The sequence below is a fragment of the Camelina sativa genome, chromosome 15 (assembly GCF_000633955.1).
Source record: "Camelina sativa cultivar DH55 chromosome 15, Cs, whole genome shotgun sequence".
In the NCBI taxonomy this organism is placed as follows: domain Eukaryota; kingdom Viridiplantae; phylum Streptophyta; class Magnoliopsida; order Brassicales; family Brassicaceae; genus Camelina; species Camelina sativa.
The window spans coordinates 14,914,217-14,927,491 of NC_025699.1; the positions used below are offsets into that span (position 1 = coordinate 14,914,217).

The 13,275-nt window shown below is 37.8% G+C and overlaps 2 protein-coding genes across 2 annotated transcripts; one reads left to right on the top strand and one right to left on the bottom strand.

The window, feature by feature from the left end:
• LOC104748469 (ethylene-responsive transcription factor ERF095-like) lies at nt 9,263-9,667 on the top strand. Its single transcript, XM_010470107.1, has one exon. It carries the CDS (start codon nt 9,263-9,265, stop codon nt 9,665-9,667), a length of 405 nt encoding a protein of 134 aa, XP_010468409.1.
• LOC104746809 (ethylene-responsive transcription factor ERF098-like) lies at nt 11,774-12,451 on the bottom strand. Its single transcript, XM_010468337.1, has one exon. The coding sequence runs from the start codon at nt 12,389-12,391 to the stop codon at nt 11,963-11,965; it is 429 nt and encodes a 142-aa protein (XP_010466639.1). The 5' UTR covers nt 12,392-12,451; the 3' UTR covers nt 11,774-11,962.

The following is a 13,275-nucleotide window of genomic DNA, read 5'->3' on the forward strand; positions in this document are numbered from 1 at the left end:
AAGCTACGACAACTTTAGGATGTTCCTTTATCCTTTGCCCTGACAATGTCTATCCCTTGGATTCTTGTAGCTAGTCCAAGACACTTCATCCTGAACTCAACCATCAAGCTGAGCTTTATATAATTAACAACATCAGCAAGTAAAGCTTCGCAAACGTTTAAGTATCATAATTTCATCTTTTTAAGTCATTGACTCTTCGTAGGACCTCGTAAAACTGTCAAACTTTGTTATATTATCTTCAAGAGTTCATCAATCATAGAAATATATATACATATGACAGTGATGCGAAGACCAACCATCAATGATTCCATTACAAAAAAAAACTTAAAGATAGCACAAAAATGTTTGAGGAGATAACAAAAAAAGATAGTAGCTAACATGATCCTCACTGTCTCTATCCATATTTCTCTGACATAGTTGGACATTTGCTTACACAAGTAAGCCGGCATTTATACATCCGTCATTCTCGGGGTTGTTCGTCACTTGAGCGTATTTCCCTGAAGTCAAAACAAAGAGAGTTAAGGCACTGCCTACACATTTTTTACAGTTTGCACAAGGGTCAGTCAGTGTTTATGTCCTCACTTACCCCAAACAACCTTTCCAGCTGGTGTAACAAGACCAAGCTCACTCACATTGACCTGAAAATCAATTCACATATTGAGATATTAGCACCTATAGCATAGCTGAGATAAGCGAGACCTTAATATGTATAGAGCTTGGGGACTAACCTCCACGATTGTTCCCCTGGTCATGACACCAAGTGATGTATAGATGGGACCGTTGGGATTCTTCTTAACTCCAATGATCTCAAGACAGAGAGTGCATTTTAGTTCACGGTGAGTGACGTGGGCCTTGGTGAAACGCATACCAGATGGACGGATGAAACGCTCGTACTTTGGAGGTTTCCTTGTGAAAGCAGGTCCAACAAATGTAGCTTGCTGTAGTTGATGCAAAAAGCATTAACATAGTTGTAAGTAGACTATTTAGTAACGAATCAAATCAATCCACAAAGTAAACTCCAAATCTATAGTCTATATAGTCTAGAGTAAACTCAATCTAATAGTCTAGAGCCAATTCCTGAATCAATAGCCTCTATATGATAAGGCGTGTTCAAACATAGAGTGATGAAAAAACAAGTAGCTAAATCAGGATACGAAAAACAAAATACATACTTTTTCGTTTCCCAGATCGGATCACTCTGAACATTTCATCTTCAGCGACAGGACGGACCTGTAAAAGGAAATGGCTATTAGCTGCCAAGAGAGAAGAATTTAAGCTTTACCCATATGTTAAGAGTTTCAACACTGAAAAACAAATACAAAAGCAGAGAAATATATCACCTTAGAAAGAGGAACCTCCCATTTGCCAGCTTTCTCTTTCCTCTTTTGTTTAATGGTGCTGCTAAGAACCTAACACCCACAAAAACACACTTGTTAATGTAATGCCTCAATCAAGTTTCAGAATTATAGAAAATCTCAACTGAAAAAGAAAAAAAGGAAAAACAAACCTTGCAAGAAGGACTTACGAAGATTTAAGGAAGAAGTAGTAGATTGTACATTAGATGCGAGAAGATGGAACAACATAATTAGCCGTATCAAACAAAACCGTTGCGATGGTGATGGAAGACATAGAAGGATGGGTGAAAGTGTAGAGGAGTGGAGAAATTGAATTTGAATGGTTTCCGTAGCAACATTAGATGCTGAAAGGCCATGGATCTCGAGTTAAGGAGGGGAGAAACGTCAGAAAGTGGAGCGTCCCTGTCACCGCCGAGGAGAGACTTTACGCCGACGATATGCGTTATTATTAGGTTTAGATGGATCTAAAAATAGTCTGGGCTTGGAAACTTGGAATAAAATTAAGTAGATCATTTTGTTAGTTTTATGATTCTTTAGTGGGCTTTTCAATATCCGTAAAACCCAAATTATTAAAAAAAGAAATGCTGACGTGGCAGCACCAGGAGTGAGTAAAGTGAACTTTATATATATAGATTCAAGAAATTTACCTTCAAACAGCATTACATATTTACATCCACACTCAGAAAATCAAATTGTCTATTACCAAAAACAAAAAAAAACATCAAATTGTCTCACAAACACACAAACACACAAACTTCTAATCACAACACCAATCATATTAACTATTAAATATTTCACTGTTTTGCAAAGAGTTCCATTTTGACATATTTTATACAAAGTAAAAAAAATCAAACTATATGTATATACTTCTATTTAGTAAATATTTAATGGTTTAACTAGTTTTAGTTTAATGGTAAAATAAAATAAAAATAGTGTAAAAGTTACATTGAAATTTTAGAATAACATCTTTGTAAAACAACATTAAAACTTTAAAATAACACTTTTTATGAAAAAAAAGAAATTTAACTTTATAACCGCAAATAATATTTGTTTGTGTATATAAATTCTAGTAATTGTGTATAAAACTTATGTAGAGTCTGTAACTTGCGATCGACTAAGAACGTGTAACAAATCGATTAAGATGATGCTCTGATCACTCTGTTCTTGGTTTTCTCACGAAACGAAATCGAAGAATAAAAGAAAACGTAAACGAGAAAGAACACAACGCGAATTTATCCAGTTCAGGTTGCAATCCGCAAACCCTACGTCTGGCCGAGATCTCAGCTCGGAATCTACTAAGATCAGTGTTGATTACAGTTTACAAGCGTCTCTCACCCCTAACAAGAAAGTAAAGTTTTCCCGAGAAAATATGAACCCTAGATTCCCAGAAACTCTCTCTCGTTCTCACACCCAACGAATCATAACAGAAAAGCTTATATACTAGCCTCCTCTAACCGACTCGGCATTAGCTTCTCTAACTGACTCTAACCGACTTGAGTCGCACATGATCCGTCAAACTCAGTCACATGGGTGTTGACTTGTTTCAGCTCTACAACTTAACCTTCGAGCTTCCACCATTGAAACGCCTCCGTTTTAGTAAACACGATAACCATGTCCAATTGCTCCAAACCGGACACAATCCATGGTTCATTAAATCCCGCTCCTTAACCGGAACCATCTGATTAAACCCAGATCAAACCAACATTCTACAATCTCCACCTTGGTTTGATCTGCTCCTCCGACCTTAGTGACTCCAGCATCTCGGAACCTGCTTCAGACTTACGCCTCTGAAGCACCCAATAAGTCCAACATTCCCTTGAACTTATTGACCGGCAAAACCTTCGTGAATATATCCGCATGGTTATCACTTGTGTGCACCTTAGTAACCTGCAATTCACCATTATCAAGCAAGTCTCGAACAAAACTCATCCTTGTGGCCATGTGCTTAGTTCTATCATGAAACACATTATTCTTGGCCAGTGCAATAGCACTTTCAGAATCACTGAATACCTCCACAGCCTGTTGAGAATATCCAAACTCTTCACTTAAACCCCTCAGCCAAACAGCTTCTTTGGCTGCCTTGGTTAACGCCATATACTCTGACTCAGTCGACGACATTGCCACCACCTTCTGGAGAGACGACCTCCAACTAATCACATTCCTCCCAGATAAGAATGCATAACCACTAGTAGACCTCCTTCGTCCTAAGTCTCCACCGTAGTCAGCATCACAAAAACCACTTATTCTAAAATCATTCGACCTCCTGTACACCAAACTCATCCTCGTAGATTCCCTAACATACTTAAGCACCCACTTCACTGCTTCCCAATGAACTTTCACCGGATTACTCATGAATCTACTCACAACACCTACTGGGTATGCCAAATCTGGTCTCGTTCCTATCATGCCGTACATCAAACTACCCACAGCACTAGAGTAAGGAACTGACCTCATAAACTCTGCATCCTTCTGGATTTGAGCATCACTCGCAGGAAGAAGCTTAAGTTGATTCCCGAGTGGTGTTTGAACCCCCTTTGCTTCATGCATCCTGAACCTCTCCAGGACTTTCTCCAAATAACTCTCTTGAGAAAGCTTTAATATTCCCTTCTTCCTGTCCCTGTAAATATCGATCCCCAATATCTTCCTTGTAGCTCCTAAATCTTTCATATCAAACCTGGAACTTAGCTGACTCTTCAGAGTATCAATCAACCTCATGTCCTTGCAGGCTACCAACATGTCATCTACATACAAAAGTAAATAGATGTACACACCTGAGTATTCCTTCACGTACACACAACTGTCGTGAATACTTCTTTTGAAACCAATCTCCAGCATAAATGCATTGAACTTCTGATTCCACTGTCTCGGACTCTGTTTCAGTCCATACAGAGACTTCTTAAGGAGACAAACCATGTCTTCCTTACCTTGTTCTACATAACCCTCAGGCTGAGTCATGTAGATCTCCTCATCCAACTCTCCATGCAAGAAAGCGGTTTTCACATCAAGCTGCTCCAACTCTAAGTCTTCTTGAACAACTATAGACATTAAGTACCTGATTGATACATGTCTTACCACCGGAGAGAATATCTCATTGTAGTCTACTCCCTCCTTCTGAGAATAACCTTTCGCCACTAACCTGGCTTTAAACCTAGGCCCTTCCACTCCTGGTATACCTGGTTTCCTCTTGTAAATCCATTTGCAACCTATCATTCTTCTGTTTTTCGGTCTTGGAACCAGAATCCAAGTCTTATTCTTGTGCAATGAATCAATCTCTTCGTTCATGCCACCTTTCCATCCTTCCTTACAAGAATCTCTGATAGCTGCATTATAGTCTGACGGTTCTATATCCCCGCCATCTTCTGTTACAACCAACACCCACTCAATATAATTGCCTTCTTCATATCTAGATGGCCACCTTATCACTCTCCTTTCTCTATCACGAGCGAGCTGATAATTTTCTAATCCAGTGTCACCTGATTCAGTCTCTGACTCTGAACTATCTTGCAGGTCAACCACAGAAACCTGAGTCTCTCCACCTGAACTCATACCCTTCTCTACAGTGATGCCAGACTCAAAATCATCAAATGTATCCAGTGAGATTCTCTCACTCTCTGTAGCTTGAGTTAAGTTCTTATAAGATTCACTCTCATTGAATGTCACGTTTCTGCTGATAATACATTTTTTATCATCCAGCGACCAGACCTTGTACCCTTTAACCCCTGATGGGTAACCAACAAATACTCCTTTCTTAGCTCTCGGTTGCAGCTTCCCATCATCTGTGTGATAATAACAAATGCATCCGAAAGCCCTTAAGTGACCATAACTCGGAACCGTTTTTGACCACAGCTCCTCTGGTACTTGAAACTCAATCGCGGAACACGGAGACTTGTTGATAAGATACACCGCTGTGTTCACAGCTTCAGCCCAAAACATCTTAGACAATCCTGACTCGCTAAGCATACTTCTGACTTTCTCAAGTATTGTACGGTTCATTCGCTCTGCAACTCCATTCTGTTGTGGAGTGTGAGCGATAGTCCTGTGCCTGACAATCCCATTCTCTAGACAGTAACCATCAAATTCCTTGTTGCAGAACTCCAACCCATTGTCTATCCTCAACTTCTTGACTTTAAGCTCTGACTGCTTCTCGACCATCACTCTCCACTCGACAAATTTCTCAAAAGCTTGATCCTTAGTTTTCAGAAAATACACCCACACCTTTCTAGAATGGTCATCTATCAAGCTTAAGAAGTAATGGCACTTCCCTAGTGACGCAGGAACCGTTGGAGAACCCCATAGATCAGCATGCACATACTCCAGACAGTTCTGAGTTGTATGCCTTCCTGTTGAAAAACTTACTCTGTGAGCTTTCCCAAAAACACAGTTTTCACATAATTGAAGACTAGACACCTTCTCTTTCTCAAGATAACCTTTCCTGACTAACGTATCTAACCCTTTCTGGCCAATATGCCCGAGCCTGCTATGCCACAGACTTGTCTGATCCGTTTGAACCACTGAGTTTACCTCTCCGACATAGGTGCGTCCCTGCAAAAAGTAGAGAGATCCATGTCTATTACCTTTCAACACTGTCCTACACCCTTTGCTTACCTTCATAACTCCATTCTCTGAACCAAATGAACACCCTTGAGCCTCGAACGTCCCTAGAGACAACAAGTTTCTCGAGAACCCAGGAATGTATCTCACATCCTTTATCCAAACAATCCTGCCATCTGAAGTCTTGATCCTTATGCTTCCAATGCCTTTTACCTCTGACAAACTTTCATTCGCCATTCTGACAGATCCTGCATCAAACTCCCTTAGCTCAACGAACCAATCCTTCCTCGATGTCATGTGAAACGTGCAGCCTGTATCTAATATCCATATCTCACTGAAGTTTGCGTTCTCTGTTAAATTCGCCTCTGAAACCATCAGTGATTCCACAAACTCAGTCCCAGATACAGCTGCAGACTCTCCTTTATCCTGATTAACCTTCGCTTGTCCTTTCTTTGGACAATCCTTCTTGAAGTGATCTTCACCACCACACACCCAGCACGTACGTTTCTTCTTGTCTTTAGACTTTGATCTTGACCTTCCTCTCGATTTACCCTGTGATCCTTCTCTGGTCACAGATCTTCCTCTATTATCCGAGTTAGAGTAAAGTCCTTCTCCTTGAGTCTTGCTCCCTTTTCCAGCTGCTCCCAGTTCCAATTGCTTTGAGTGGATAGCACTGATTACTTCTTCGAGTGACAGAGTAGATTTACCGTATCTTAGCGTATCTCGCAGCTGATCAAACTGCTTTGGCAAAGACATTAAGAGGAGGATGGCCTGATCCTCATCTGAAATATCCACTCTGACATTACTCAAATCTGTTATTATCCGCAAGAACTCATCAATATTACTTTCAATAGTCAAAGAATCATTCATCTTGTAACCATAGAGCCTTTGCTTGAGATAAATCCTGTTAGGCAGTGATTGTGACATGTACAACGAATCGAGAACCTTGAACATACCAGCTGCAGTATCTTCCTTAATGATCTTCCTTAGAACCTGATCACTCACGCTTAGGATGATTGTACTACGGACCTTTCTTTGCTTTTCCGCCATGGCTAGATCCTCCTCAGCTGATTTCTCTGTCCCTGATTCCTCCGATCCCTTTCCCTTTGGATCCTCCTCCTTGACTGAATCGGATCCCTTCTTCAATGAAGATTCTTGAAGCTTCAGAGCTCCCATTAAACCGATGATCTCTAGATGAGCTAGGATCTTCTCCTTCCACAGATTGTAGTCGATCATACCGTTGAACTTCTCCAGCTCGATTCTTGATGACGACATCGCGAACTCAAATCGATGAGACCTGACAACTTGAGCCTTCATAACCGTGTGGCTCTGATACCACTTGTAGAGTCTGTAACTTGCGATAGACTAAGAACGTGTAACAAATCGATTAAGATGATGCTCTGATCACTCTGTTCTTGGTTTTCTCACGAAACAAAATCGAAGAATAAAAGAAAACGTAAACGAGAAAGAACACAATGCGAATTTATTCAGTTCAGGTTGCAATCCGCAATCCCTACGTCTGGCCGAGATCTCAGCTCGGAATCTACTAAGATCAGTGTTGATTACAGTTTACAAGCGTCTCTCACCCCTAACAAGAAAGTAAAGTTTTCCCGAGAAAATATGAACCCTAGATTCCCAGAAACTCTCTCTCGTTCTCACACCCAACGAATCATAACAGAAAAGCTTATATACTAGCCTCCTCTAACCGACTCGGCATTAGCTTCTCTAACTGACTCTAACCGACTTGAGTCGCACATGATCCGTCAAACTCAGTCACATGGGTGTTGACTTGTTTCAGCTCTGCAACTTAACCTTCGAGCTTCCACCATTGAAACGCCTCCGTTTTAGTAAACACGATAACCATGTCCAATTGCTCCAAACCGGACACAATCCCTGGTTCATTTAATCCCGCTCCTTAACCGGAACCATCTGATTAAACCCAGATCAAACCAACATTCTACAACTGATATATCTTATTCATACGCCCTTATTCTTATGACCTTTGGAGATGGTGCCTACAAAAGCTCAAACTACCATTCATGTGGTTCATTACTTGGGATCGATTCCTCCTATGGCTACAATCTGCTAACAACGACCCAAACCTGACAACGCTGAAGCTCTTGGTTGTTCAGGCGGTGATTTACACACTCTGGCACGAGAGGAATGCTCGCATCTTTACAGGTATTCATACTCTAGTGGAAGCACTCTATCCTCAGTTTGATAGAAGGATCTGCAACATCTGCTTGGCCAGGAGACACCTACCAAAGTTCCAAGACATGCTCATGTTCTGGTTTCGTTCCCTTTACCCCTAAATCTCCTCTTCTTTTTCTTAAGTTTATTTCGGTTCCTGTACCGGGCTTGTTCACCCCGGATTCGATGTTGTTATTGGCATCTACCTAACTCTTTATGTATGAAACTCTAAGATTAATACCACCAGAAATTTCATGAAAAAAAACATAGAGAAACTCGATTACTTGATAGTTACATGCAAATACTAGATCAGCTCATCGAGCGTTTATAAAAGAGCTATTCAACAAGCCCACATATCTCTAAGTTTCGTAAGATCAATTTAAGACAAAAAATAGTTTCATGTGAGATTTTAAAATATTTTTTCGAATAGAATGTAAATTTTATTAAATCATTTTTATATACAAAAAAATCTTAATACAATATAAAATTTTACCATACTTTACTTTTCATCTTCTGGTCAATGAATTGAACACAGAGTGATATATACTGTATAACTAACCAAATAAAAGTAGTAAGCATGCTTATTTTATATTTTCTCTAATAGAAGTCACAAATTTGTCATATTTTTATCTGTCATTGTAGGCACCAAGATTCACACACATCTCTATGTGTTTGGTAATGATAGTCAAATTGAAATTTAAAAGACTTGAGAATCTACTACACGTGCGGTCAAAGTTGACACGTGAGACAATTAATTGAGAGGCTGAGAGGTTCTTTGGTCCGTTGTCATAAAAATACTTTCTTTCAACTTAGCCGTCTCCTTGACCAGCCAGATTCATTGGACTTCACTCATGGTTCCTACCTTTTAATTTTTACATTTTAGCCCCTTACTTCTTCCTAAATTATAATGTACACTGAGCAGCCACAATAGTTTGTCTGCCCGATAATTTCTCATTCTCTTACGATGGCACTAATATAATGTAATTTGCAATTTACTCCCATGATTTCAACTTTTATTTATTGGATATAAAGGAGGCTTTTCAACACACACGTGCGTTAAAATAACGTCCACTATATTCTCTAATAGAATCACATTACTTCCACGTATAAATTATCACTACTATCATCAACTCATGTACATGCAAAAACATAAAAGCTTTTCATATATGGAACGTAGAGAGTCGTCTAACACGAACGAGGTGAAATACAGAGGGGTAAGGAAGCGCCCGTGGGGGAAATATGCGGCTGAGATACGCGACTCGGCTAGACATGGTGCTCGTGTCTGGCTCGGAACGTTTAACATAGCTGAGGATGCGGCTCGGGCCTACGATAGAGCCGCTTTTGCCATGAGAGGCCAAAGGGCCGTTCTCAATTACCCTCATGAATACCCAATGATTGGGAACAGTCCAAGTGGAGGCCATGGGAATGTGGTGGCTTCTTCGTCGTCGGAATATAAAGGAGGAGGCGGTGGACCTGGTAACGGGAAGGAGGTGATTGAGTTTGAGTATTTAGACGATAGTATATTGGAGGAGCTTTTAGATTATGGAGAGAACTATAACAAAGGCACCTAGAAATGATGCAAACCGTTAGATCCATTGTCACTAATTTGTTTTTCCTCCTTAAGTTGTTAGACCGTTACTACTCAATATATTTTTGTGAAAAATATATACTGTTTTGAATCCGGATAAGGACATAGTAACACCACTGGCAGGGCCGTGCCTATGGGTAAAAAAAAAGGCATTTGCCTCATGCCCCCAAAGTATATAATTTTTTTTGTGTGTATTTTTGGATCTTCAATTATGAAAAATATGGTGTATCATTATGGTTTTAGGAGTCTTTTTATTTCTTAAATAACCTAATGTATGATTCCTCTGAATATATTTATTTATAAAAATATATAAAAAAAGGAAAACAAAATATTAAATTGTGAAAGACCGAGTAAGGTCGTAAAACAGAAAGAAATAGATTAAGAGAAGTTGGTCTAATATCAGAGAAATTTTTCGAAAATAAAAAAAATTCTAAAAAACCTTAAACATAATCGTTCTTCTTTCTATTTCAATAAATTTTAAGGTTTTTTAGAATTATTTTTTATTTTCGAAAAATTTCTACAGTTTTGAATTTTTCATATTTATTTATTTTTCATAAAATATATTAAAATAACCTCTAATGTTAAACTCGCCTTAAGCCCCGATAAACCTGGGCACGGCACTGAACACTGGCATATCTACTTGGGTTATATTTTTTGTAGTGAAGACTTAATCATATTTTTTGTTTTCTGTAATCAAGTGTATCCTATTATGTACTTTATGTATCAATTTCCCCGGGAAATTCAAATTACTAGTTCACATTTCAAAAGTTGGTTGGTTGTTTTGTTTAGAAAATATATTTAATTATATATACAGTATGATGTTATCAGTTTTGTTGGAGTTAATTCTATATAGTAAACTGTGATACATATTTCTCGTTAATGAAGAGAGCGTAGCATCATATAAACTGTGGAGGTTTTTTATTTTCATGGACTTCATAATTGACTCCTACTTACGATATCATCGACCTAATTAACTGGCAAACTAATTCTTACCTACGTACGAACGGAACAAGAGTAGTAGTACTAGAACAGTAGAATTTTCTTTCTTGCGTTTCCATAGACAATTCTTAAATTAAGGTCGTTCACAACTTCTCTCTTTTGGTTGATCATTATAATGAAAACATTACCTTTCCGTAATATGGTATTCAATATCTTTCAAAACAATGAGAGAGACAAATAACAATTAGAAAGAAAATAAATAAATAACAGTCGGTGAAAACAAAGAAAATTCTATATCAAGAATCATTTGAAAATTAACCTTTCTTAATCTTTAGTCGAATTTCTTCCTTATGTTGGAAAGTGATGCAACTGATTCCAATATTTATGTATTCTACTTATTTGATTAATCGTAGTATATAACTGTCTTTTTCAATACTAGTGTATGATTTTAGAGTTTTTATTACTAGTTCACATTTGATTAATCGTAGTATATAACTGTCTTTTTCAATACTGTTGTATGATTCTTAGAGTTTTATAGGATTTTCAGAATAGTCTACTTAGGTTTAGGAATTTTAGTGACACTTTATATTCTTTCCAATAAAATTTCAAAGATCTTATAGACTTTATACTATATTCAGTATTACGATTTTAATATTATAGTTTTCTCGTATAATTTTATAATTGGGATCATCACTACGTCAGTTGAAATAAGAACTGTTTTTTTTTTTTTCTCTTACTTAAACTATATTTGATTTTCTAGATGTCATGCTGATCGATCAGATGCGTTCATATTGTCACAAACTAAAGTTTACAAACAATATAGTTTTATTCAGAGTAAGTAATAAAAAATTTACGTAGAGATCTACGATGATGTTCTCTAACTTTTGAGTTTTTACAAAGTCAATTTCCATATTCAAAGATGGTGAAAGTAAAGAGATATCATATAGTTATCTTAGATTTTCTCGTTTAGCACACCGATATCAGTTCATCGTCCATAGATTCTTGACGACGGTCATAATTAATGAAAATTTCTTGTCTTTCAAACTGATGAAGTTAAATCGTGTACTTTTTTTTTTACATTGAATCATCTATAACGCGAGTTACATGCAGATAATTAATATAGGAAAATATATAATGAAGCTGGTGTACGTACTTAATTAAACCATCTAACGTTTATATTTCACGAAAACGCAAGGTACGCCTTATCTTACAACTTATGGTCGTGGCACGTTATAAAAATACCAAATCAAGTACTATAAAGCGAGCTACATGCACATAATGCACGTAGTAGCCACAATATATAGTGCCACATAAAATAACAAAACCAAACTAATCGTGATTAATTCCGTCTGTTCCTTTCATCTGAATCAAGAAGTTCTTCAAGAACCCTATCGTCCAAGTACTCAAACTCGAAAACTTCTCTCTGGCTTTGTCGACTCACATTCGTAGAAGTTGAACCCGATGACGAAGAAGAAGAAGAAGAAGAAGCGTAAGGAGGGCGAAGCGAGTAGTCATCCATACGTGAATAATACTCATTAGGGAAGTTGAGTATAGCGAGATGACCCCTAAGGTTAAAGGCTGCTCGGTCATAAGCCCTCGCCGCCTCCTCAGCTGTCTCGAACGTACCAAGCCAAAGACGGGCACCGTTTCTTGACGGGTCTCGAATCTCTGCTGCAAATTTTCCCCAAGGCCTCCTTCGTACTCCCCGGAAACGAGCTTGCTTGTCATCTTGTGACTGGCTGTTGTTCCTCCTGTTTGAGCTCTCCATTAACTTTGGTGGTTCAAGATTGGCTTGCTTTGTAAGAGCTTGGTCAGCAATGTTGTTTGAGAAGAGAGATCTATGAATGATGCCATTATATAATGCGTCTAGCTATTTATATTAAAGGTTGGGTTTTCGCCGAGTCAGAATCGACGTTCGTTTTCATGTGACTTGACGATTCTTTGGTTGACTGTTCTTTCCATTTATACCCTTTTCTATTATTTTTATTGATTTAGTTAATTTTTTATGCGTTAATAATAATATAATATATCGTCGTTGTCTCATTCAGGAAGGTTCCATCTGCTGCACAAACCAACTTTGGTGGTTGTTCTTAGTTAGTTTTTGACTCTAGAGTGAACTAAATTGTAACTTAGGTAGAAATAGTCGTAGTATCGGTAATCTAGGATTCTAAAAATCTTCACAACAGTAATCTTAATATGTTCTTAAATATTAACATCTGAAGTCCATAGAATATAGACAAAGCATAATTTAACCAAAGTAATTAAGTACCATTTATGCCCAATCCCGTAAGTCCTACGCATTCAATGACGACAGGCTAACATGTATCCTTTACATCAAAATTGGCGATTTAATGAAATTAAAAATTCGATCTTCAACAAAAATGGAAAACTTATTCTAAAGTTTTCTTGTACACTAATAAGAATACATTTTTCCTGTCGTTCTTGCGCAAATAAACATTACAACGTTTGTGTGTGGACATAGGATAGAGAGAGAGACCAAATATAAAAATCTAAGAATTAATTATTATAAATCCCTGAGTTAAAAGTGTATTTGACTTTCTTGTTAAAAAAAAAGTGTATTTGACCATTCTGCCACATTGTTATCTTTTGTTCTTTTTTGTTGATGGTAATGTCTTATTCTTCAATTAGAAT